Consider the following 24,093-nt stretch of genomic DNA (forward strand, 5'->3'; position numbering starts at 1 on the left):
CCTTGCTGCCAAGAAGGGTAACGGCATTTTGGGCTGTATAAGTAGGGGATTTGCCAGCAGATCGAGAGACGTGATCATTCCCCTCTTTTCGGCATTGGTGAGGCCTCCTCTGCGGTACTGTGTCCAGTTTTGGGCCCACACTACAAGAAGGATGTGGAAAAATTGGAAAGAGTCCAACGGGGGGCAACAAAAATGATTAGGAGGTTGGAGCACATGACTTATGAGGATAGGCTGAGGGAACTGGGATTGTTTAGTCTGCAGAAGAGAAGACTGAGGGGGGATTTGATAACTGCTTTCAACTACCTGAAAGGGGGTTCCAAAGAGGATAGATCTAGACTGTTCTCAGTGGTAGCAGATGACAGAACAAGGAGTAATGGTCCCAAGATGCAGTGTGGGAGATTTAGGTTGGATATTAGGAAAAACTTTTTCACTAGGAGGGTGGTGAAGCACTGGAATGGGTTACCTGGGGAGGTGGTGGAATCTCCTTCCTTAGAGGTTTTTAAGGTCAGGCTTGGATGGGATGATTTAGTTGGTGTTGGTCCTGCTTTGAGCAGGGGGTTGGACTAGATGACCTCCTGAAGTCCCTTCCAGCCCTGATATTCTATGATTCTCTGATCGCCTGGTAAACTGGGCACAAACAAATGAGTTTTAATACATCTAAATGTAAATGTGTACATCTATGGATAGTATCAGAGGGGTAGCCGTGTTAGTCTGGATCTTTAAAAAGTAACAAAGAGTCCTGTGGCACCTTATAGACTAACAGACGTATTGGAGCATAAGCTTTCGTGGGTGAATACTTATTTCGTCTATGGGTAAAGCAAGTGGGTCATACTTACATAATGGGGGACTCTATCCTTAGAAGCATTAACTCTGAAAAAGATTTGGGGGTTGTGGTGGATAATCAGCTGAACATGAGCTGCCAGTGTGATGTTATGGCCAAGAGAGCTAATGCCATCCTTGGATGCATAAACAGGGGACTCTCGAGTAAGATCAGAGAGATTATTTTACCTCTGTATTTGGCACTGGTGTTACTGCTGCTCTAATACTGCCTAGTTGTGTTGCCCACAATTCAGGAAGGATGTTGAGAAATTAGAGAGGATTCAGAGAGGAGCCACCAGAATGATTAAAGGATTAGAAAACGTTCCCTATAGTGAGAGACTCAAAGAGCTCAATCTATTTAACGTAACAAAGAGAAGGTTAAAGGGTAACTTGATTACAGCCTATAAGTATCTACATAGGGAACAAATATTTAATAATGGGCCTTTTAATTTAGCAGAGAAAGGTATAAAAAGATCCAGTGGCAGGAAGTTGAAGCTAGACAAATTCAGACTGGAAATGCATTTTTAAAGGTGAGAGGAATTAACCATTGGAACAATTTACGAAGGGTCATGGTGGATTCTCCATCACTGACAATTTTTAAATCAAGATTGGCTGTTTTTTCTAAAGGATCTGCTCTAGGGATTATTTTGGGGAAGTTCTATGGCCTGTGTTATACAGAATGTCAGACTGGATGGTCACGATAGTCCTGTCTGGTCTTGGAATCTATGAATCTAGGGATATATGACTGTGATCTCTGTCCCCATGTTTTCCTAACCCATCACTTTAACGTATGCTGAATAAGGAAACCAGACCTCCCTGGTTGTGTGTTGGGACCCAGGTCTTCAGCTGGTGTAAACTGGCACAGCTCCAGTGACTTCAGTTCAGGATCTGACCCGCAGTGTCCACATGACATACTGAGATGGCATCATAGTGCTGTGCCACAAAGTTTGCCAGATTTAATCTCCCAAAGGCTGGCTACAATTCTGTACACTCTATTATGGCTGCTGCAGATTATAGCCCCAGAGGAGTAAACTGCCAAAGCAGGCTCCCGTGGTTCCTCTTGAAAATAAGAAGATGTGCAGGGAGATATCTGAAAGGAAAATCAACTCATGCTCCTTGCTGTCAGCCCATCTCCAGTGGTGGCAGCATCAGTGTGGTGGATAAATATCAGGAGGCTACAATTGATTTAGGCTTCAGATGATTACAGACCCCCTTGTCTGTTTTGCTACATTCTATAACTCAGAGATGAGAGAGGATGGAAAGAGGGAAAGAACTGATCTGTGTTGCCCCAGGCAGACTTATTTCAGTTGTTGTTCAGTTCAGTCCAATTTGCTGCTTGGGTTTGCCTATTGATTGGGACATTAAATAAATAGAAAAGACCAGCAACTGGAATTTCACGGTCTCACTGCTCTCATCTTCTCACTGATGGAGGGAAATAGTTTTGAACTTTCATAGTAATAACATGGTTTATTCAGCGCTTTTCTTCCTGAAGGATCTCAGAGTGCTTTTACAGCTGAATACATCCACAACCACACTGGAAAATGATGCACAGCTGGTTCTGGAGTAGAATGATGCATCTAAGTAGGTCGCAGCACGACAGTAGAGGTGGGAAATGTGGGCCGAGGCCATTAGGGCAAAATCCTACTTAACATTGGTACATGGTCTCCTGGAGGCACATGTCACTTTACATAAGGAATAAAGATGTGATTCCTGCCCTGAGAAGCTTGCAACTTAAAGGACCATCAAAGTCAACGAGAGCCTTTCCAATAACATCAGTGTCCTTTGGATCAGCACCTGGGAGTTCAGTTCTGCATGACGGGCCAACTGATACTACACTGTAGTGTAATTTACATGGGGAGCATTGTCCAGGATAGTGGAGTTATCCTCTGCTTTCTGAAACATGCCATAGGATCTTGAACTTCCACCTGGACAGCTACCAAAGGTGTGCTACTCTCTGCAACATCTCATCCACTGAATGGCACCTGTCATGATACCTCCATGCCAGCATTGACTGCAGCCCCTAGTCCTGGTGTGTCAAACTCACCTCTCTGCAGGTATCGACCGCAAAGCCTATTCACTCTAAAAACCACTTGATCCCGGTTCTAAGGGCATACTGAAGTGGAGCTTAGGCCCTGTGCTGGCCCTTTGCACAAGGGTGACGGTTACCTGGTGTGAATGTAACCAGAATCATCTGACCTACTGCTGCTAACAGAGACCAGCTTGCCACAGGCGATTTCCCTCCCAAGTGTAATCAGATCAAAGGATAGGCACTGCTTCTGACTTTGTCTAGCAGCATAGCTCACTCCATCAGTTATTGTTGCTCTGCCGGCTGCTTTCTGTTGTTTTGAGAGTGCAAAGGGGTCAAGCCATAAGACTGAGAGATGGACTAAGACTTGAACCAATAGGAATTAACTAGTTTCTTTTTGATCCCTATTGTTGGTCCAGTGCAGTGCAGCTGCAATGACAGCATTTGGTATAAAGCCATTTGCAATAGTAACAACAAAGCTGGCTTTAGAAGGGTGATTAGTTGACTGAGGAGCCTTTCACTGCTGGATCACCGGTTGAAATCCAGACCAGGCTGCAAGTCACCCAAAGCGATTACCATCTGACGAGTGGTTTATTTAAAACAAATCTTTACCTCCTTCCTTTCTGAGGTTCACTTAATTAGTAATTATAACCGTGCTACTGTGATAACGCATTTACAGCAGCAGCCAGTCCGATTTGTCCTCAGAATCTGTGAATTAACACTCACTCACTCACTCCAGGTATCTAAAACGAGAACCTAGATTAGTAACTCTAACCTTGGGTTACCAGTAGTTTTTACCAATATTGCATAGAAGGGACAGCTGTTAAAGTGACTGATGAAATTTGGGCAAGCGGTGGCATTTTGATTTTTTTTCTGCTAATTGGAGCTGTTCTACTTGGTTGTCTGATCAGTGTTTAAAATGGACTGGCATTGCCTTTGGGGTCGATTTTGCTTTCATTCTGTGTGGGGGTTAAGATTAGGGACTATTTGGGGCTCTCTCTTTGTGAGAAAGGTACAGCTAAGACAAACCAGGATACAAACCACCAGAGCAAAGCTATGAAGTCCAATAATAATAGTAATATTTTGCGGGGACTGAGAGTCAGGACTCCTGGTTCCCAGGCAAATGACACTGCAAAATGGCAATGTATTCTTATTCATGTCCTCCTCTGTCCACCTTTTTTCACATAGTAGAGATTATGACCAGCTCAAAGGCTGATTGACATTCAACTGAGTCTTGTAAAGGCAGTTAGCTGAAAACACAAGGGCCTGATCAAAATGGATGGTGGATTCCCATAGGGCACCTTTTTTCACCAGGGTGGAAGCCACTTGCTTAATGTGAGTGACATGTAGGTAAATGAAATAATACCCTACCAGCCTGCTGTCATTGGAAAGGAATACAGATGGAGACTGAACTGCCAGGTGGAGCTGTCTTGAAGGTCAGAGCATTTTATTTAGCACAAATCAGTGTCATTTGTGGAGATGAAATCTGTTCAGACTTTAATAGGATAAATCACAAGGGATCTTCCAGGATAAATCCAAAAGGCTTTTTTCCAAAGCAGTAAGTAATTTGAATGAAGAACCAATGCATGGCTTTTAAAATCGAGACTCATGCAGTATTTTGAAAAGAAAGGGAGAAAGCAATGCCTGATAAAGGGGTGGGGGATCAGCATTGCCACGCAGACATCCCCAACTGGCTGCTCATAGAATAACTGATCACTAGGATGGTTTAATGCTCATTGAGTGCAAAATCCACCTCCTGTAAATTTGCCACTGAATTTAGTGGGGATCCGATGAATTTAGAGAAAGTGAAGTATGTGGGAGGAGAAATTTTCAAACATGTCCTGACAGTTACCTTGCAACTCCGAGCGGGAAGTAGAGCTGGGTTCATGCCATAGGTATGATTAGTTTAACATTGTTGATTCCCGGGCTCAGAAGAGAGTGTAAATCAATAGCTAGTGATGGCAAACACTTAAGTTGAATAATAGAGAGATATTATACTGTATATAGTTTCCTCCAAAGACCTTGGCTTAAATAAATGTGTAAATCCAAGTCTACTGCTGTTTCCATCTAATTCTATTGTACAGTCTCTATTTAGACTCTGTTGCTTGATCCATTTCTGACTTTGGTCTCAGTAGCATTTATATAAAACAGTATATATCATTTTTCAGTCTGCCCACAGTGTTTTCTCAACCTACTTTCTAGCTTTTCTGGAGGCAGTGATGTCTAGTGGTTAGAGCAGATTGGAATCCGGATTCCTGGGCTGTATTCCTTTCTCTGCTGCTGGCCTGCAGTGTTACTTTGGGCAAATCATTCAACCTCTTTGAGAGTCATTTTAAGAGTTTGATCGATGCTCCCATTGAATTCAATGGCAAAACTCCCATTTACTTCCACGGACGTAGAATAGGACCCTCAGGACTCTGTTAAGTAAATGAGAATTTTGCCATTGAATTCAATGACAGCAGAATCAAACACTACATGAATAATAATACTTAGCTTTTAGATAGTGCCTTTTCCCCCTAGATCTCAAAGCACTTTACAAAAGAAGTTATTTTTTTTCATTACGACCATTTAACAGACGGAGAAACTGAGTCATAGAGAGGCGAAGTGACTTACCCAAGATCAAACTGCAGTGACTCCCACTCCAGTTCCCTATGTATTGGACCACATTGCTTCTCTTTAATTGGCTTGTGATGTACCCAGCATTAGTACTATTGGAGTGTATGCAGTAATGAGCTAAATCCACTGGATGCAGAGCTGCAGCACTTCTGCTTCAACGTATTGTTTGTGCTTAGGGAAACAAATACTGAAATCTACCAATGAAGATAACACTCCTGTATATTTGTTTTTCAGCCACAGCCCAGCTCACAAGTATTACCTGACATCAGACCCAATCACTGGCTCCATCTACCTCTCTGACACTAACAGCCGACGCATCTATAAGATCAAGTCGACCTCCATCGTGAAGGATGTTGTCAAGAATTCGGAGGTGGTGGCAGGGACTGGGGATCAGTGCCTTCCCTTTGATGAAACCCGCTGCGGAGATGGGGGCAAAGGCACCGAAGCAACACTCACTAACCCCAGGGGTAAGACGCAGCCTCTTCTTACAAGCATTTTAAAGCGGGCTTTGAGAGAGGTGCCAAACCAGCAGTTCTGGAATACCACAGAACAGGTATACAAGCTTCCCCAGGGCAACCCGCTTACATGCCTCAGGGTACGTCTACACTACCCGCCAGATTGGCGGGTAGTGATTGATCTATCAGGGATCAATTTACCGCGTCTAATGTACACGCGATAAATCGATCCCTGATTCCTCTGCCATTGACTCCTGTACTCCACCGCGGCGAGAGGCGGAAGCTGAGTCGACGGGGGAGCAGCGGCAGTTGACCCCGCGCTGTGAGGACATGAGGTAAGTCGACCTAAGATACGTCGACTTCAGCTACGCTAGTCTCATAGCTGAAATTGCGTATCTTAGGTCGATTTCCCCCCTGCCCCCTCCAGTGTAGACCAGGCCTTAGTCCTGAGCTGGAGGCGTCACCGCTAGGGATGAGTGGATTGTTCAACCCCAGGCCCTTCCAGTCCTTAGCCTTGTAATGAGACTGCTAAGAATGGTGCCAATTTGGAGGGGGGTGATTTTATGGACATGTGTCCAGTCGGAACTGTACTGAGAGGACCAGTCCATTTCATATACCACTTAGCCCCCCAAAGCACCACGAGAGAATTACAACTTTTGGTCACTACCCATCTGGACTACATTCAATTCAGTTCAGTTCAGTTCATTGAGATTTTACTGGCATAAAAGGCTCTGCGAGTGTTGCTGTATATGAAATAAGAGACAAACCCCTCAGGTATCTCTCAGAGGTAAGTTGAAGCTAGGGTTACACACTGCAGTTTGATCCCTTGTGATCCAGGGCTTGTCTACATGAGAAAGTTACACTGGTTTAACTACAAATACGATTTTAACCAATATAGTTAAGCCCATGCAAAAGACGAGGTGGACACTAATTTTGATACAAAAGTGTCTTATTTCAGTGTAGTTTAAACCTGTTCTGGTCAATTTAACCTAAACTGAAATAAGCCCGCTTAAACCAAAATAAGAGAGTTTACATAGACTTTTACACTGGTTGAACCAATTTGGTTTAAAAACACACATTTAGTCAAACCAGTGCAACTCTTTATGTAGCCAAGTCCTCAGACTGGCAATCTAAAATTGACGAGCTCTGCATGCAATTACCAACCTCCTGAGCCAGCCACTGTTCCTCGATAAATCCAGTCTTAAGACCAGATTGCAGTGAGGCTGTGATATATGTAGGAGAGAGGGTACTGTTGGCTTTCACATCTTTATTCAAACATTTCAACCAAAAGGCCCAGATACCTTTCCAAGTAGGACATATGCTTCCCATGCATGTGTTATCTCACTGGGATGGTGGCCTTTACACTCATTTGGTTTTGTTCAGCGTTGACAGGCTTGTGTTGCAAAGACGTGTTCTCACTTTAACTATGGATTGCATTCAAATGCAGCGGCTTGGTTGCGGCCAAAGGGAAGTCAGCCCTGCCGCTTTATGTTTTTTTAGAGGAAATACCTTCCTTCATACTATATGACGGATGGGTACATGTGTAAAAGTGAGGGAAGATCCTCTGCAGAGACTGACTGATGCTGCTGTTATAGATTAGTTATATGCGCAAGGAGCCCCGTCTGCCGCTCTTGTTGCAGGTCTTGTTGCCTGTTGGTTAGGAACCTGGGGAATTATTTACGAGGTGTTGGCTTTAAAAACAAAAAAGTCACACTTGGGCCGCTACATCTGCACATCTAGCGTCAGTGTGTGGCAGGTTTCTCTCTGTCACAGGGAGAGGTTGTAGGACCCCGTTTTCCATCAGCACTCCCATCTCCAAGCCTGTGCACCCGGCTGGAATCTCTGGAGTGGGGGAACCTCCTGACGAATACATGGGGCCTTTCATGTGTCGCTTTCACAGTGGAGCAATGGAGGTGGAGGCAGCAGGGCTGTCTCTCTTCTGGCTAGACGGGTTGGGAAATTATTTTTCTGACATACAGATGACATTATTGTTATAGCATCTGAGAAACGAGAACTGATTTAGCGACCTTTTGTGTCGGCTCCAGTTGTGAATCTTTGTTATGCATGGGCTAGTTACATTTCCTCCACTTCCCCTTCTGGAAGGTGGGAGAAATCATACTTTCCTTCCTCCTAGGGGTGTTGTGAGGCTTACCTAAATAATATTTGTAGTATGTTGTTGTGAAATTGTGCAAAGTATTACGGGGGCCACTGTGGGGAGCAGAACTCCAGAGTTCTGGACTCCCAGCTTCATGATCCATCCTCTTAGTGATTTGAACTCTTGGGAGGCTGCTCCTCCACCTCAAAAGTGAAATCGTTGTGAATTTATGCATTAAGGCATCTCTGATATTTCTTGGGCTTCAATGTAGAACCTATTTGGCCTTTGGAAATTTTGAAAAATAAAACCGCATCGAGGGTGGGAACGGCAATCACAAGCAACAAACTGCCAAAACATGTCACGAGCATTTTCATATACGTTTTGTCCCCACTTTCATCCAGCTCTAATTCCACCCATGAATTTGTAGAGTCACCTGAGTAAATAGCTCTGACTAATGTGACTTGCTCCTCATTCATCTCAATAAATTATTAACACTGAAAACTAATGTTGACAAAATAATGTCAATGTCATTTACTAGCTCGCTACCAATCATTCTAGTGTACCAGTGAACCCTCTTTCATTTTGAACTATTATGAAATCCAACGGGAGCAAGCAAATGACTTCTGAGACCTGTAACCAGCAGTCCTCAGACTTGCCCCTACCTTCTCTATTTCTCTGAAGAGCAGAGTGCCAATGCGTGTGGATGGGCAGAGGGGAGTATAAAACTCTTCTGTGTGCCAAGCTGGCTGAACGTATCCAGGAGTTCGGGCAGCTGCTGGCCAGGGAAGCTTTCTGCAGCTAGCTTTGCAAGGCTCTACTCTTTCTAAGTCTGAAGCCACTTCTTGACCCAAAATATTAATCTAGGCATGGGAGCAGGAACTTTGGTTTGCAGCAGAGAAGCAAGGTCCCCTTTCCAGCGTGTATGCAGCTACCAGGGAAGCAGAGGTCTTTGCTTGCATGGACAGCTTCAGCAGGGGGATCTCTCCCACTTGCCAGAAAATACTCAAGAAGATGAATGTGAGAGTCTTGCAGAGCTAGCTATAGCCAATGGAGAATCAGGCCCAAGGTATCAAAACCCTCACCTGGACTCTCCATGGCCCATTCCCTCCTTGGCTCCTCTGCTGAAACAGGGCATATTAGCAATACAGCAGATCAATAGATAAAACACGGGTGGCAGTTGCAGGATCGGTGGTATTTGTTAATCACTGGTCTGGCCCTTCCAATTCATTTGACACAGAGTGTGGCAGAGCTTTCAGATGCTAATGAATTTCAGTATACTCTGTACATTAAAGTGTTATCACTTTCTAATTATCATCTGCTAATACTGATCTTATTCTACAAGCAAGCTTTAAAAAAAAATTAGAACTCCAGCTTGTCAGAGTGTTTTGTTTCCATCTAAGCACTTGCCAGTGGGTCTTGTCACGAAAATGTTGTGGCAGTGAAATTGCCAAGAAGCCTGCAATTAACAGAGATCCAAGTGACAAGACTGACACAATATGAAGATCGTTTCAGAAGGGGGAAAAAGAGTCCATCCATTCAGCGCCACAAAAGAGATGCAAAATGAAGTAATTAATTTGAGGACAGATCATTTCTGTCGGTGTGTAGTCCTGAATGCATGAGCAAAACCTCAATTGTTCACTAAATGCTCATCAATTCTAGCAGAATAAAAAAATAACAGGAAAGACGAGCACTTATCCAGCCAGACAAGGAAGCTCCATGTATAGGTTTCTTCTGAACCTAACTAACTTGTATTCGGGATTAGAGGAGATCCCATTCCTTTACATCTTCTCTGCCATCGGACGAGGATCTCCATTCAGCATCATACGTACTGAGCTGTGCACCATGAGCTGCCGCATTCATTTCATATGATCTTATTGGGATTTTTTGTTAATAGGTTCCCAGGTGTAGGGTAACTACTTTTAGCTGTTCCTACTCTCTGGTGTCAGTTTGCCCTGCAACTTTGTGCTGTCCTGTCACCAGGCCATGAGGCCCTGACGTTACAAAATAAATGCCCTCATGACACAGCGTTCCACCAGCATAAACTCATTATTATGACACTTCAATGGCACCGCAAGCCCTGCTTGCGAAATTATGTTGGACCACCCCAGAGAAGCTGGGGTGATTTCACATTTGGCAGCCTAGATCTTAAAATTCTGAGGTGCCGTACTGCAGTCCTTACTCAGGTAACATCAGTGGGAATCTCATCTGATTAAGGTAGCTGCACAACTGGGCTTTTGATTTGCAGGCCAACCATCTTCAACTCTAATTGTGTTGCTGTAGGTAACCAAGAGAAGGCTTGTGCCAATGCAGCTTACGCTTCAGAGACCTTCAGTTCAGCATGTGAACTAGTGAACTTCAGTTCAGACAGTGAACTAGCCTCAGCTGTAAGTAGCCTGCCCAGAAGATGGAACTGCCTGTAATTAACTCCCCAAAAGGGTCCCCTTCCAGAGAGGAAAAATGAAAATTCCTTTAAGAGTTGAAGTGGTAAATTAAGCCCAAGAATAGCCCTGACCACTATAGTCTGCTACACAGTAATCATCAGCTACTTCGCTCCCTCCAAACTGAAAACTACCCATTTCAAAGGCATCTGTCTAAGGGAGGGTGGAGCTCCTCATTGTGAGAACATCCGAAAGTTTAACTCCAAGAAGAGCAAGTAAAGTGATCTGGTATGGAATATACAGCGTGCAGAGAGAGGCTGCTGGCACTTAGTTAGTGCCTGTAGCCCATCTTCTGGGTTTGATCTACGGTGAGTTCATGGGGCAATGAGGGGAAGTTGAGAGGGCTCTAAACAACCTTCCTTTCTCCCCTGCTGCCTCCAGCCTAAAGAGCAGCCTCATAGTCCAGCTGGACAATCCACTAGGGACCATTCTGTTGGCCCACGATAAACAGAGGCACTGCACTGCCCTCATACACAGCCTGCATGGAGAGCAGCATTAGGATTTCCCTACATCGGGAATCCCCATCTACTCCTTTAGGGCAGCTTAAGCCAGCAGGGAAAGGGGGACTCAGGCTAAACCAAGGATCAGGCCCTTTTCTTCCTTTGTCTATACCACTGAATTCTCTTTCTCTGTTACTATTTAACTAGACAAGTATAATGTTTAACTCACTAAAGCATTTGGGGTTACAATTTTTAGGAAAGATACTATGCAAAATAAAGTTGTATTGTGTTGGTGGTTAGAACCGAGCCCTGGAAGCAAATATACACATGGCCTGATTTTGCTGTAGCTGGCTAATCAGACCAGACTGCATTGCCCAGACATCAGACCCAAGTGTCAACCGCTGTGAAGAGCTGTCAGCATATTTTGCTGATACGCTCAACCGAAAGCATATGGAACTAACTAGGAAAGAAAATTCCAGCCCTGACCAAATTGTATTATTCACCCCCAACCCCTGATTGAGCTTGGCCCTATCACATATGCTGAAGCTCGCTCTGAAAAATATTAAAGCCCCAAGCCTTGAAATGGGTCCCGGCCCTTGGCTGATAAAAAAAAAAAACAACAACAGTGAAGAACTAATCCCACTACTAATGGAAATAGTTGATGCCCTTCTTCAGAGATGCACACCTACTAAACCCTTTGAAAAGTGCAGTACCATCCCAAGTCCAACCACCCATTCCTGGGCAATATAACTGAGAAAATAGTAATCACCAAGCTCTAATGGCATGTGACCTCCTGGTTGGCTCACAAGCAGGGTTCAGACCATGGCACAGCACAGAAACTGTTCTAGTGGCATTAAAAGACAACCTCCTTAAGTCCATGGGAAAGGCAAGATCTTTATGCTCATATTACTTGACCTCTCTGCAGCCTTTGACACAATGCGGCACAAGCTACTGCCAGCCCATCTACATTATATAGCAAGAGTAGATGGCCCAGCACTACAAAGGTTTCAATCATTCTTCTGCCACAGAACTCAGAGGGTGGTGTTAGGTATCTGCTCCTCCTCTCCAAATGTCCTCACATGCAGATTCCCACAAGTATCCGTAATGTACATGTCCCATACTGGTGGGTGAGCTAGTGAGATGCCAAGGACTTAGCTGCCAACAGTATGCCAGTATTATTCCACTAGATATCTCATTCTAAACCAATGCAACCACTGCCACTGCTAAAACATCAGAATGCAGCCAAGAAATCCAACTCCCGGATAAAGACTGGCTGGCTCAAGCTGAACCAAAGCAAGACCAAAGTGATGCTAGTCGGAAAGGGGACACACGTCAAAGAACTGGCCAAGATGTTGTCTCCACCTTTCATTAAAGGTGTACAGCTCCCTTCATCAAAGTATTGCAAAGCCTCAGTGTCCTGTTTTACTCCTCACTAAGCTTGTATGACCAGATAACATCAGTATCTAAAAATGCCCTTTTTCACCTCCAGCTCGCTATGAATCTTTGTCCTGTATGCACAGATGAGGACCTGGACACAGTGATCCATGCATTCATGTCATCCAGACTGGATTACTGTAATTCACTGTATCTGAAGTTGAATGTGAAGATGGTGCCCAGACTTCAGCTGGTACAGGATGCAGCTGAACGCCTTCTCCATGGTTTAGGTCACCATGAGCTCATCAGGCCCATGCACAAATGTCAGGCCCAGTCAGCTTCTGATGTCAGTTTAAGGCTTTGGTCCTAATCTTCAAAGCAATTAATGGCTCAAGCCGCAGCTACATCAAAGACAGAATTTCAAAGTATAGTTGCACTCCTCTGGGGCAGTGTACATCACAAAGCCTGGGACAAAGCGTTCTCAGCCAGGGGATCAGGTTATGAACCATACTCCCAGAGATCAGGGGAGCCGAGAGTCTGACTGTCTTTAGGAAATGCTGCAAAACCTTCCTCTTCAAAAAAGGCCTTTTGAGCAGTAGAATGACATTCCCATCATTGTTACCCTCTCCTATCCAAAGAAACCTGAACCCAAAATATGAAATTATTAGAATCTAAAAGATGGAAAAACCCTTCCCTAAGCAGAGTTTTAACCTGAAAAGGGAGACCTGCCAGAGACTCCATGAAGTCCACCATGGACTTTTAATATTGCCATTCATTTTATATTGAAGGGGCTCAGGTATTACAGTGATGGGCAGCTGTATAAAACACTAAGATTGAGAATTCCATTAACTTCTACTATTGATTTATAGCAATATGAAAGAGAGGTGAATGTGATCCTTGATTTCTGTTCCGGGCTTTGCCAGTGACTCACTGTTCCACCTTGTGAGAGTCACTTTATCTCTCATTTTTCCCACCTGCAAAATGAAGATGATCATGCCTAGCTCATAAGGGTGCTGTGAGATCTAATTTGTAAGTATAAAGCCTTTTGAGAGCCTCTTATGACAGGGGCTTTAGAAATGCAGAGTAGAGAGAGCCTGGGAAAAAGAGAATTAAGAGAGGTTGTGTAAACAGGGCAAGTGCTTGAGAAGTGATGCTAGCAGGGGCCTGAGGATAGTGAAACGGGGAGCCAGTGGTCTGAAGCTAAAGATGGAAAAGTTCAAATCAGACATTAGAATGTGTCTTATGTGAAAGGGGAATGAGACAATGAAATAAGTGGTCTACATGTGTTCACAAACGGGTTAGTTAAAATGCTGTGGGATTAATATATGGAAACACTCTCTTTTTCTTTCAGCAATTCATTGAAAATCCCGTACTACGTTCAAAGAGTGGACAGTGATTCCTAAACAAAATTGTAGGGCCTAGTTGTCTGCTGCAGTTAGTTGCTACTGACTTTAGTGGAGTAGTGCCAGGTTTCATTGGCCCACTGGTTGGCCAAATCAAGGAGAATTAACTTTTATTCCATTAAATAAATTTCTCCCAACATCCTCATTCACTTAGGCCTTGAACTCCTTTCACTCCAGTGGGAGTTGGCACAAGCCCTGAGACATCCTCATTTATCAAGAGGCATATGTCGATTGTCGAGCAATGCTAGAAAACATTTGTTGCCTCAGCAAGGTATTTTGTTATCCTCTGGTGACCTTTCATTTGTCATTTCCCTGCTCTTCTCCTTCCTAGGCATCACTGTGGACAAGTTTGGGTTGATTTACTTTGTAGACGGCACCATGATCAGACGTATTGACCAGAATGGGATTATCTCAACCATGCTGGGCTCCAATGACTTGACATCTGCCAGGCCTCTCAGCTGTGACTCTGCCATGGACATTTCTCAGGTACCAAAACTTGTATTAAATCAAAAGACCAGGCCAGTTTTACTCTTGCTCTCCTATAACGACTAGGTGCGGGCTTGCTTTTTTGTCACTAGATAATTTGGCACAGCACAGTTTTAGGACTGAATCAAATTAACATCTGGGAAATAGCGATAGGATGCTGTGGTGCCAAAATTAACATCAGCTGGAAAACAAGTATCTTGAATTGCATCAAATTGCAAATTGGTTGCAGCTACCATCATCCCGGGCTTTTAAATCCTGCTGGTTAAAGGCAAAAAACCCCAAAAATTCTGTGTTTGATTATTTCTTTATTTGTGGCTGGGACAGTAGGCAAACCTGTTACTGGCCAGGACTCAGTTTTCTGGGGTGCTGCCCATCCCATCAAATAATGCCAGTTTGGCGGTACAGTCATTTAAAACCTTTTTTGCCATTTATTATCGGCTGGCCGGAGGAATGTCACCCCGTTCTGCAAAAATACAAATCCTAGCTGGTTGGCTAAGTACCGTTATTCAGCCGCAATGGATATCAATGGGGTTTCCCTTTTGTAACTACCTACATAATTTTCATGCTCCCGTATGGAATCTATTCTTCATGTTTTCCCCCCCTAATTTGAAAAGATTACTCTTGCTTCTTTGTAGCAGGTTCCCACTGGCCGCAATTCATGAAAAGGCTAAAATTACACGTTTAAAAGCTCTCATGCCTCATATAGAGGTAAATTTTGATGGTTAAAGGCCATCTTGCAGCCTAATGGCCCCCATCTCACAAACATATTCCTTTCTTTAACAGGATCTTAGTGCCAACCAGAGGACGTTTATTGTGGGCCAGGCTTTTTAAAAATATATTTTCAGCTCGCTTATAGCTTTTCTATAATAATGTCCTCTTTAAACAGTTCTGAGGTGGGTTCAAAATATGCCATCTGCATCCCCTGTCTCCCCATTCTTTAAAGTGAAAGGAGCTGTTCTCGGATAGTCCTGAGACAGACAGACACAACAGAAAAGTTTTAAAAAAACTCAGCTTGGGGAACTATCTTTTCATCCTTTATAGTGACTAGAAAAGTCTCAGCAGTCAGGCCCCTGAGGCACTGCGAGACCAGAGGGCATGAAATATTTAGCTGCCAACTTTGACAAGAAATGGGTTTTAAGGAACTGAAAATTCCCTTGTCAGTTCAGAGTAAACTCTGCTCTTGATGCTAACTCAAGGCTGCAGTGGAGCAATGCTCTAAAGACTATGGGAATGTATGGAGACATGCATTATTGAAGGGAAAACCATGGGCTATAATGTTGGACCACAGGAAGGGTTGAGGTAGGCCAGGAGCCAAGAAAAGATGGGGATTTTTGAGAACGGCGCAGAGGGAAACTAGACAGCGCTCAGCTCACTGTGTCTAGCACTGAGACTCATGCCTCACAAACTAGGGTGTTAGAAGTCACAAGATCAACCTGTGTTGCAACTGGCACCCTTTAATAAATAAGTGAGGGAAGAGTTTGAACATGATTGAAGGATCAAAACCAGACCATGTGTTCGATGCTCTCTAGCAGTGACACTCGGCCAGTGGCTCGAGAGCCATGTGGGGCTCTTGGGGTGTCTGTGGATCTGAGAGGAGCTCCTCTAACTCTACTTGGTCTCATACAAAGGCAGCAGTGAGAATGAGTTCTCTGGGCCTCAAGTTACTGGGGACCCCTTCACATCCTTCCAAAGAGCTAGAGAAGGTGGGGACAAGGAGAAACAGCAGCCAGGGATAAGGTGGCAGAAAGAGGAGATATATCAGAGAGGCAGAGTGGCTCCCTAACATTGCACTGCAATGTCTGTGCCATGATATGTGTCTGTAAAGTCACAAGAGTGCAACATTACCCCAGTGTACGGGGGAAGGAAGCAGCATAACAGGAGCAGGGAGGGGATGAGCATCTCTGCTCTGCAAATTCTAAATTGGCATATGGCCCCTTAGGGACTACAATCAGCTGTCATATGTTGTAGCAACTTAACGGGTTACTCAGACTTACACCAGGGCCAGGGCTGGTGCTGCTGCAGCTTGAGGAATCAGGGAACTGGACCCTAGAAACTTTCACTATGACTAGGACTATAACGATAAGAGATCTTTTGAGAACGATTTGCCAAAAAAACTGTTTAATGCCTGGCCTGGAGAGATTCTACCAATGTGATATATGCCATCATGTGCCAGCAATGCCCCTCTGCCATGTACATTGGCCAAACTGGACAGTCTCTATGCAAAAGAATAAATGGACAGAAATCAGACATCATAACATTCAAAAACCAGCTGGAGAACACTTCAGTCTCCCTGGACTCTCTTTTACAGACCTAAAAGTGGCAATACTACACCAAAAAAACTTCAAAAACAGACTCCAACGAGAAACTGCTGGATTGGAATTAATTTACAAACTAGACACCATTAAATTAGGCTTGAATAAAGACTGGGAGTGGATGGGTCATTACACAAAATAGAACTATTCCCCCTACTGTTACTCACACCTTCTTGTCAATTGTTGGAAATGGGCCATCCTGATTATCACTACAAAAGTTGTTTTTTCTCCTGCTGACAATAAGCCACCTTAACTGATTACACTCATTATAGTGGGTATGGCAACACCCATTTTTTCATGTTCGCTCTGTGTGTGTGTGTGTGTGTGTGTGTGTGTGTGTGTGTGTGTGTGTGTGTATATATCCCTACTGTATTTTCCACTGCATGCATCTGAGGGAAGTGGGTTTTAGCTCACGAAAGCTTATGCTTAAATAAATTTGTTAGTCTCTAAGGTACCACAAGTACTCCTTGTTCTTTTTAAGGTGACCAAAACATCCTCCAGACAGACCTGCTCTCCATCCCTCCCACTGCAAAATCACACGTGCTGTGTGAGACCCTCTTAAAATTATTTGGCTCCCTTCAGCTCAATGTCAAACCACTTCTTTGTATGTGAAACAAAATAAAATGATCTCAAAGTGTATTTCTATGGCTCTTATTAACACTGAAATGTCTTGGAATATAAAAGGATGCCAAATTATATTGAAATTTTCATGTTAGAGCTCCGTTACCCATGTAGAGGTAAATTCTCTTAGGTTTGGCATTATTCTTAGCAAATCAAACAGTATCCTCAATTGAGAGGCAATATGTTCCATGGTTAGAACAGGAAATTGGGATCCCAGACTCTCACCTCTACTCCTGACTCACTGTGGCTTTAACCACTCTCTGCCTCAGTTTACCCATATACAAAATGAGTTATAAGAATACTTCTTTTTACAGGGTTGTAGTGTTTAGTAAATCACTTTGGGACAAAGGTGGGGTATACAAGGGTAAAGCATTATTATTACTTAAACTTGGTCTTCCATAATGCTTAACACCATGAAAAACCACTATGAAGCAAGTCTTCATGCAGTGAAATAAACTGAATTGATTGAGAATTCATATTTGTCCATGGTTGCAGGACCGATGCCTGGATCCCAAGGTTTTCAAAAAGATGTTCATAGCTTGCATGCACAAAATATGCAGTTACAACACAGCACATTTAGTAGCAGAAACAGCTACCCATGTTGTCTACAAGCCTGTGTAGCTTGCGCATGCAATTTAGGCACCTCTTCTGAAACACTTAGATTGTAATCTGTTTAGAGCAGGGGCCATCTTTCTGTTATACGATTGTACACCACCTCGCATAATGGGGCTTGGGGACCTTGATGTACTCCCACAATACAGATAAATATTTATTTAGTCCTTTCTCTTAATCACATGCCAAACACACTATGCACCTAGATATTGGATGGATGAGTGGAAGCTTTTAGAGATTTGATTGATAAGGCTGATTTTGGGAAGCAAATAGAAAAAATAGACATTTTAACAGTTTCTTTGTGTTGTTGCATTGTTAGGTTCGTCTAGAATGGCCCACAGATCTGGCAGTCAACCCGATGGATAATTCCCTATATGTCCTCGACAATAACGTTGTGTTGCAGATCTCTGAAAATCACCAAGTGCGCATTGTGGCCGGGAGGCCTATGCACTGCCAGGTCCCAGGCATTGATCACTTCCTCCTCAGCAAAGTGGCAATACATGCGACTTTGGAATCTGCCACGGCTTTGGCCGTCTCCCATAATGGGGTCCTGTATATTGCTGAGACTGACGAGAAGAAGATCAACCGCATCAGGCAGGTCACCACCAATGGGGAAATCTCACTTGTTGCTGGTGCACCAAGCAGCTGTGACTGCAAAAATGATGCCAACTGTGACTGCTTCTCTGGGGATGATGGCTATGCAAAGGATGCTAAGCTAAATGCCCCTTCCTCCCTAGCAGTGTGCGCAGATGGGGAGTTGTATGTTGCTGACCTTGGAAACATCCGAATCCGCTTTATTCGGAAAAACAAGCCATACCTCAACACACAGAACTTATATGAGTTGTCCTCTCCTATAGACCAGGAACTCTACTTGTTTGACACCAGCGGAAAACACCTTTATACCCAGAGCCTACCCACCGGAGATTACCTTTACAATTTTACCTACACTGGAGATGGAGACATAACCTTGATCACTGATAACAATGGTAACTTAGTCAATGTCCGGAGAGATTCCACTGGGATGCCACTCTGGCTGGTGGTGCCAGATGGCCAGATCTACTGGGTGACAATTGGCACCAACAGTGCTCTCAAGAGCGTGACAGCACAAGGGCATGAAGTGGGTATGATGACGTACCATGGCAACTCTGGTCTTCTTGCCACCAAGACCAATGAAAACGGATGGACAACATTTTATGAGTAAGTGCTGCTAGGATAATATGTCATTGGCACCATTTTGTATTCCATGTAATGTTAATGGAATAAAATTCACTGGATGAAATTCACCCCAGTGTAGAATGGCCAAAGTGCAAAGCATCAGGTCCCACATAAGCCCTTAGAATAGGATTTAAATGGTATATAGTGTGGACTGAATTCTCTGCACTGAGTGAATTTTACCTATAGATTTAGGCTGAGATATTCAAAGCTACTTAAGGGATGTGGATGCCCAATTCCCATTAATTTTAGTTGGAACTGGAAAGTTAAGCTGGATATCGGAAAATCTTACTGAGCTTTGAAAATCTCAGTCTGGGGTTTGGAAAAGATCCAGAGGAGCTTCCAAGCTCATAGATGACCAGGACCAGCTGACCCCACCAAGTACAAGGGAAAACCCGCACACCCCAGCGGGACTGAAACTAACACCCTCCATAGCCCAGAGCAGGAGCCCTATAGAAACTCAGCCAAGAAGGGCTGATTGACTGGTTCTGTTTGACCAAAGGGGGCACAGATGCATTAACACACCAGCTCCCACTAGGGCTCCTAGGTGTGATGTTGGAGGATGATGATGATGATGATAAGAGTTCTTAAGTCTCTATTGAGGGGTCTGTAGGGAATCACGGCCCACCCACTCCACTGGGTTTCTTAAGCCGGACAGGCAGAATCAATCCTCAACAACTCCTCCTGCTGTGCCCTGAGTTCCTTCCTACCTCCCTGGGCTCTATAGGTTTCTCCAGCCTGTTCACTCCCTTCTCTGTGGGGTTGTCTCTGGGCATCTTCTCACCAGCTTCCTGGCAGGACTTTACATCTCCAGCCTGCTTGCTCCTCTGCAAGGCCCCACTCCCCTCTGTTTCTCAGCTCTTTTTTTCTGCTAGCGGCTGTGAGGCTGCCAGTCAGCGCTGGCTGGTATGTGCTGCATTAACTGCTTGGTTGTCAGGCCAGCATGGGTCTGTAACACCCAGTGATGGACCAGGACCCCATGTGCTAGGTGCTGTACAAACACAGAACAAAAAGAAACTCCGTGTCCCAAAGAGCTGATAATCTAAGTATAAGACAAGAGACAACAAATGGGGACAGACAGAAAGGGAGCACAGTGAGACAGTATTGGTCAGGATGATCGGTGGTGTCTCAGCTCACCAGCAGTCTGACTGTTGTTAAGTTATTTGTAGGCTTCATGGCAAAGGAGAGTTTTAAGGAGGGATCTGAAGGGTGATAATGAGTTACTTTGCGGATGGGTATGGGAGCTTGTCCCCAGGTGTTGAGGGGCAGCATGGGAAAAAGCATTAATATGCTCATTTGAATATTTTCCAAGTGGGCAAAGGAATCTGACAGTCACTTGTTCACTCCCCTGCCAGAGCGCCTACTATATGTGCTCCAGTGCTTTGTCCAATCGAGTTTTAAATGGCTCAAGGTGTAGGACTGACACCACTCCCCTAGGAAGACAGTTCCACAGTCATTAGATTATAATGTCGCTGTTATTGTTATCGGTGTGCTTTGTTACGTGCCAGCCGTGTGCTCAGTGTCTATGGGACTCACAGACAGAGAGAAGTCAGGATGGTCACGTGAAGGTGCTCAGGTACCATAATAATGGGCGCAGTATAGAAACCTGAATAGAATTGAATGTATATGCAGGATAAGGCTGAAACAGATTTAGAGAGAGAAAGAACGAAGAATAAACATGGGCCAGATTGGCGTGTGCTTCACTGCAGCTTTTAAACTTCGTTGCCCCTAATCTACCCCGGTTGTATCTCTATTGTCCCTAGCTGAGTTAGACCCAGGATCATTTTGGCCCTTTTCATATTAATATGCTCCACACTCAGGTTACACGGGTGGGGTTTGGGGTTTTTTTTTTGCATAATATTTAGTAACAATACCAAGGTCTTATATAGCACTTTTCATCCTTCTCAAAGGGAAGTAAGTATCACGATCTCCCTTTTAAAGATGGGGAAACTGAGGCAGTGACTTGCCAAGCTTACCCATCAGGCCAGCAGCGGGGCCAGGAATAGAACCCAGGTCTCCTGCACTCTAAGCCACACAGCCTCCTGTATTGCTTGTCCTGCCGTGAAAGGGGCAGGTGTAAGGGCCTCTGCTAAATCAGCTGATGGGTAATAGGTTAGTTAGGTTCTGTACCCTACATAGCAATATCCCTCAGTTAATCCCAGTTCCTATCTCTCCACCTCTTATACCAGTGTTGCTCTCTGGGGAGAGAGACCTTCTAAAAACATTAAACTGTATGACTGGCACGCAAAACCTTAAATGAGAGTGAATAAACGAAGACTCGGCACACCACTTCTGACATGTTGCCGACCTCTGGTCTATATACATCACTGTGCTTATATCAGGGCATGTTTCTCTCATTTAGACAAATCCCATGTTCATTCATGATTGGAAAGTGCTTTGAGATCCAGGGCTTTGGAGCTGTGCTCCGGCTCCGCTCCAGCTCCAGGCAAAAACCTGCAGTTCCACTGCTCCGGAGCTGCTCCGGGCTCCAGCTCCGGGCTCCGCTTCAAAGCCCTGTTGAGATCCTCAGATGTAAAACACCCTAGAAGATGAAAGTAATTTAACTGCAAGTTACATAACACTCCAGGAGCCCCAGTGGACATTTCCGCTTTCTAGGCTTTACCTTTACTCCCATCAACAAAAATGATCACCCTATAAGAAAAGAGAAGAGGTGCAGTACTGAGAAGCAGGTGGCAGTACTGAGCAGCAGGTGCATCCTTGAGTGAAGGTGGAAAGGAACAGCGGATAGGTGCCAGTGTGAGCGTGTTGGGTACATGGTGCTGCTTCAAGAGGAAGTTTGAGTGTGTCAGAACCTGGGGACAGCCACTAAGGTCACATCTTACCTTTGACTCAGGTGCAAAGATCAATGGTGGGGGAGGGTATGGCTGTATTGAACAGTTTCAGCCACCATGCATTTGTTTGCAAGTAGATTTCTCCCTGTACCTGTTGCTAATATTGGGGCAAATCATGGCTCTTATGCCACAATGTGCCCAAGACACAGCTGAGTTGGTGCAGCACTAGTGTGTGGAGCTGGAGGCAGGATGTGCGGATCTAGCATTGGAGGTGGGTCTGGAGCATACCATGGAATCCAGCTCCCCAGGGACTCCCAGCAGATCCCAACTCAGATTGGGTAGGGGGAGGTCTGCTCCTCTCCCCACGCAGCCAGGGGAGAGGAGCTGTGCAGACTACTGTACTCGGGGACTGCAGAGCCGCTCCATAACCCTTGTAAGGAAGCTAGTCCTTTCCAACAGCCCACCCAGAAGCCCCCATGCAGCAAGCCTGGTGCTGGGTTTAGCGTTGGGATGGGACTTAGCAGGAGGGTAGCCTGTTTTTTCACCCTTCTCTTCTTTGCGAGAGACGCTCACTTTGGTGCAGCAGAAAGGCCTATTGCCCTTTGAAGTTTATTGTGACTCTGATTGCCAAGCAACTGCATTAAATACTCACCTTCACGCTGAACCTTCGTCAGTAATAGTCGATGGGAAAGGAAGCGAGTCCGGGGAACTGCATCAGGCTAAAAATCTCTCGCCATCCATCTCCTCGAGCCAGAGAGAAGGGATGCTGTATAGTTTGTTGGGTTTTCTTTAGCTTGACCTGAAAGAATTGCTACGAGTCTGGACATAGCTTATGAGTTGTTTTTTTCCAGAAACCAGAGCCTTGTTAATTTTTTTTTTTTAATAAAATCAGGACTGTAGTAATTATCTTGATTAGCTCATTGTGATGGTATCACTGTATGCTAAATAATTTAATTTCCCCCAGAGCCTAAGTCAATCCTTTCATGCATTATTTAGCCAATATAAGGCTTTTTAGTTCAAGTCTTTTGTCTGCTCAATTAGTTCTCAAGGTCACGTCCTCAGATGCAAACATAGGTGTTTACACATCACTGCAGCTAATGCTTAGGATCAAATTGCCCAGAAACCCCAAACCCATTTGTGCTGCTCACCTACAAGAGGTGACTCACAGACGGGGGGAAAGTGTTCTTAAACCAGATCTTCAGATTGAAGTTAATGGAAATATGCCCATTTACATCAGCTGAGTTTTTGGCCTTTACGTTGTAGGGGGATGATGTCTCATAAAGGACTAAAAGTTGCCAAGTCTCACACACGCTCTAAAGAGCAGCTTACAAAAGCATGTTGGATGAAACGCACAACAAGGCCGTGTGCTGGCCCTCTGCCCAGGAGTGAACTCCACCCTCTGTGAATTAGCAAAGGCCACAACTCCATAACAACAACAGTAACTTTGTAGCTGTAGGTAGGTTTTTTTCATTCACAGGGGCAGAGTTAAGGTTGTTTGCATGTTGGAAAGTGGAAACGCTTCCATACATTAATGTGAGTGAGTTTGGAGCCAAGGTTGGAGTTATAATTGCTTTCTGTTAACCTTCGCTTGTGATTTCCTTGTTTAATATTTGTTTTAGTGACCTGTATAATTGGGTGTCTAGTTTTGAATTGCATGTGGCACCATTAATGATAAACTAACTAAGTCGTTTTGTGGAGGAGAACAACAATATACATTTCCCTGAAATCTTTCATTATGGTCACCGTGGAAATTCAAACAGTGGTATTCTGCTCCACCTTTGACCACAGTTCCTGGATAGTCTGATGTTCTTCTTACAGTATTCAGCAGTGAAATAGTTAATAATGTTTAAGTTTAAATCAACATTATTAAGCTTCAGAGTTAAAATCTCTTTGTGCTATATAGGGGAGGCCACACTTCTTAAAATAGTGCTGTTGTTTGTGTGTGTCTCAGTCAGATATTGCTGGTGCACGTCACGTGGAGAACACTAGCTAAACACTAGAGACCTTTTTCAAATTCTGACGTTTGGGGCCCTCCAGAGAGGAAATAGAGTGTACCGCTCTGAGTACTGGCTCAATCTATCCCTTGCCTTTGATCCCCAGGTGCCATACAAACATTACCAACTTATTGTGTCTTTTTATATCTATATAAATGCCAAGCAGATTCTTTTCTGTGTGTACAGCTGGAGATGAATGGTTTCATCAGCCACTGACATGCAGCCACCTCTTGAGTGGAAAGCATTAACTATAATCTGTTTAGCACATAACTATAAGCAGTGGTGAGCTTGAGCCGGTTCACGCGATCCGGTTGTTAAATTTAGCAGCCCTTTTAGAACCGGTTGTTCCAGGACAACCAGTTCTATAAGGGCTTTATTTAACAAAAGCTCCGGCCCAA

At 44.3% G+C, this 24,093-nt stretch overlaps 1 protein-coding gene across 1 annotated transcript in view; it reads left to right on the forward strand.

Annotated features, from left to right (window-relative positions):
- TENM4 (teneurin transmembrane protein 4) overlaps positions 1 to 24,093 on the forward strand; it is a 766,570-nt gene that overhangs the window by 702,634 nt on the left and 39,843 nt on the right. Inside the window, exons 24-26 of the mRNA XM_045020846.1 lie at positions 5,696 to 5,928; positions 13,998 to 14,152; positions 18,017 to 18,894. Of these exons, the coding sequence (XP_044876781.1) occupies positions 5,696 to 5,928; positions 13,998 to 14,152; positions 18,017 to 18,894 (1,266 nt within the window). The remainder of the gene's footprint in view (positions 1 to 5,695; positions 5,929 to 13,997; positions 14,153 to 18,016; positions 18,895 to 24,093) is intronic.

The sequence above is a fragment of the Mauremys mutica genome, chromosome 1, assembly GCF_020497125.1.
Source record: "Mauremys mutica isolate MM-2020 ecotype Southern chromosome 1, ASM2049712v1, whole genome shotgun sequence".
Taxonomy (NCBI): Eukaryota; Metazoa; Chordata; order Testudines; family Geoemydidae; genus Mauremys; species Mauremys mutica.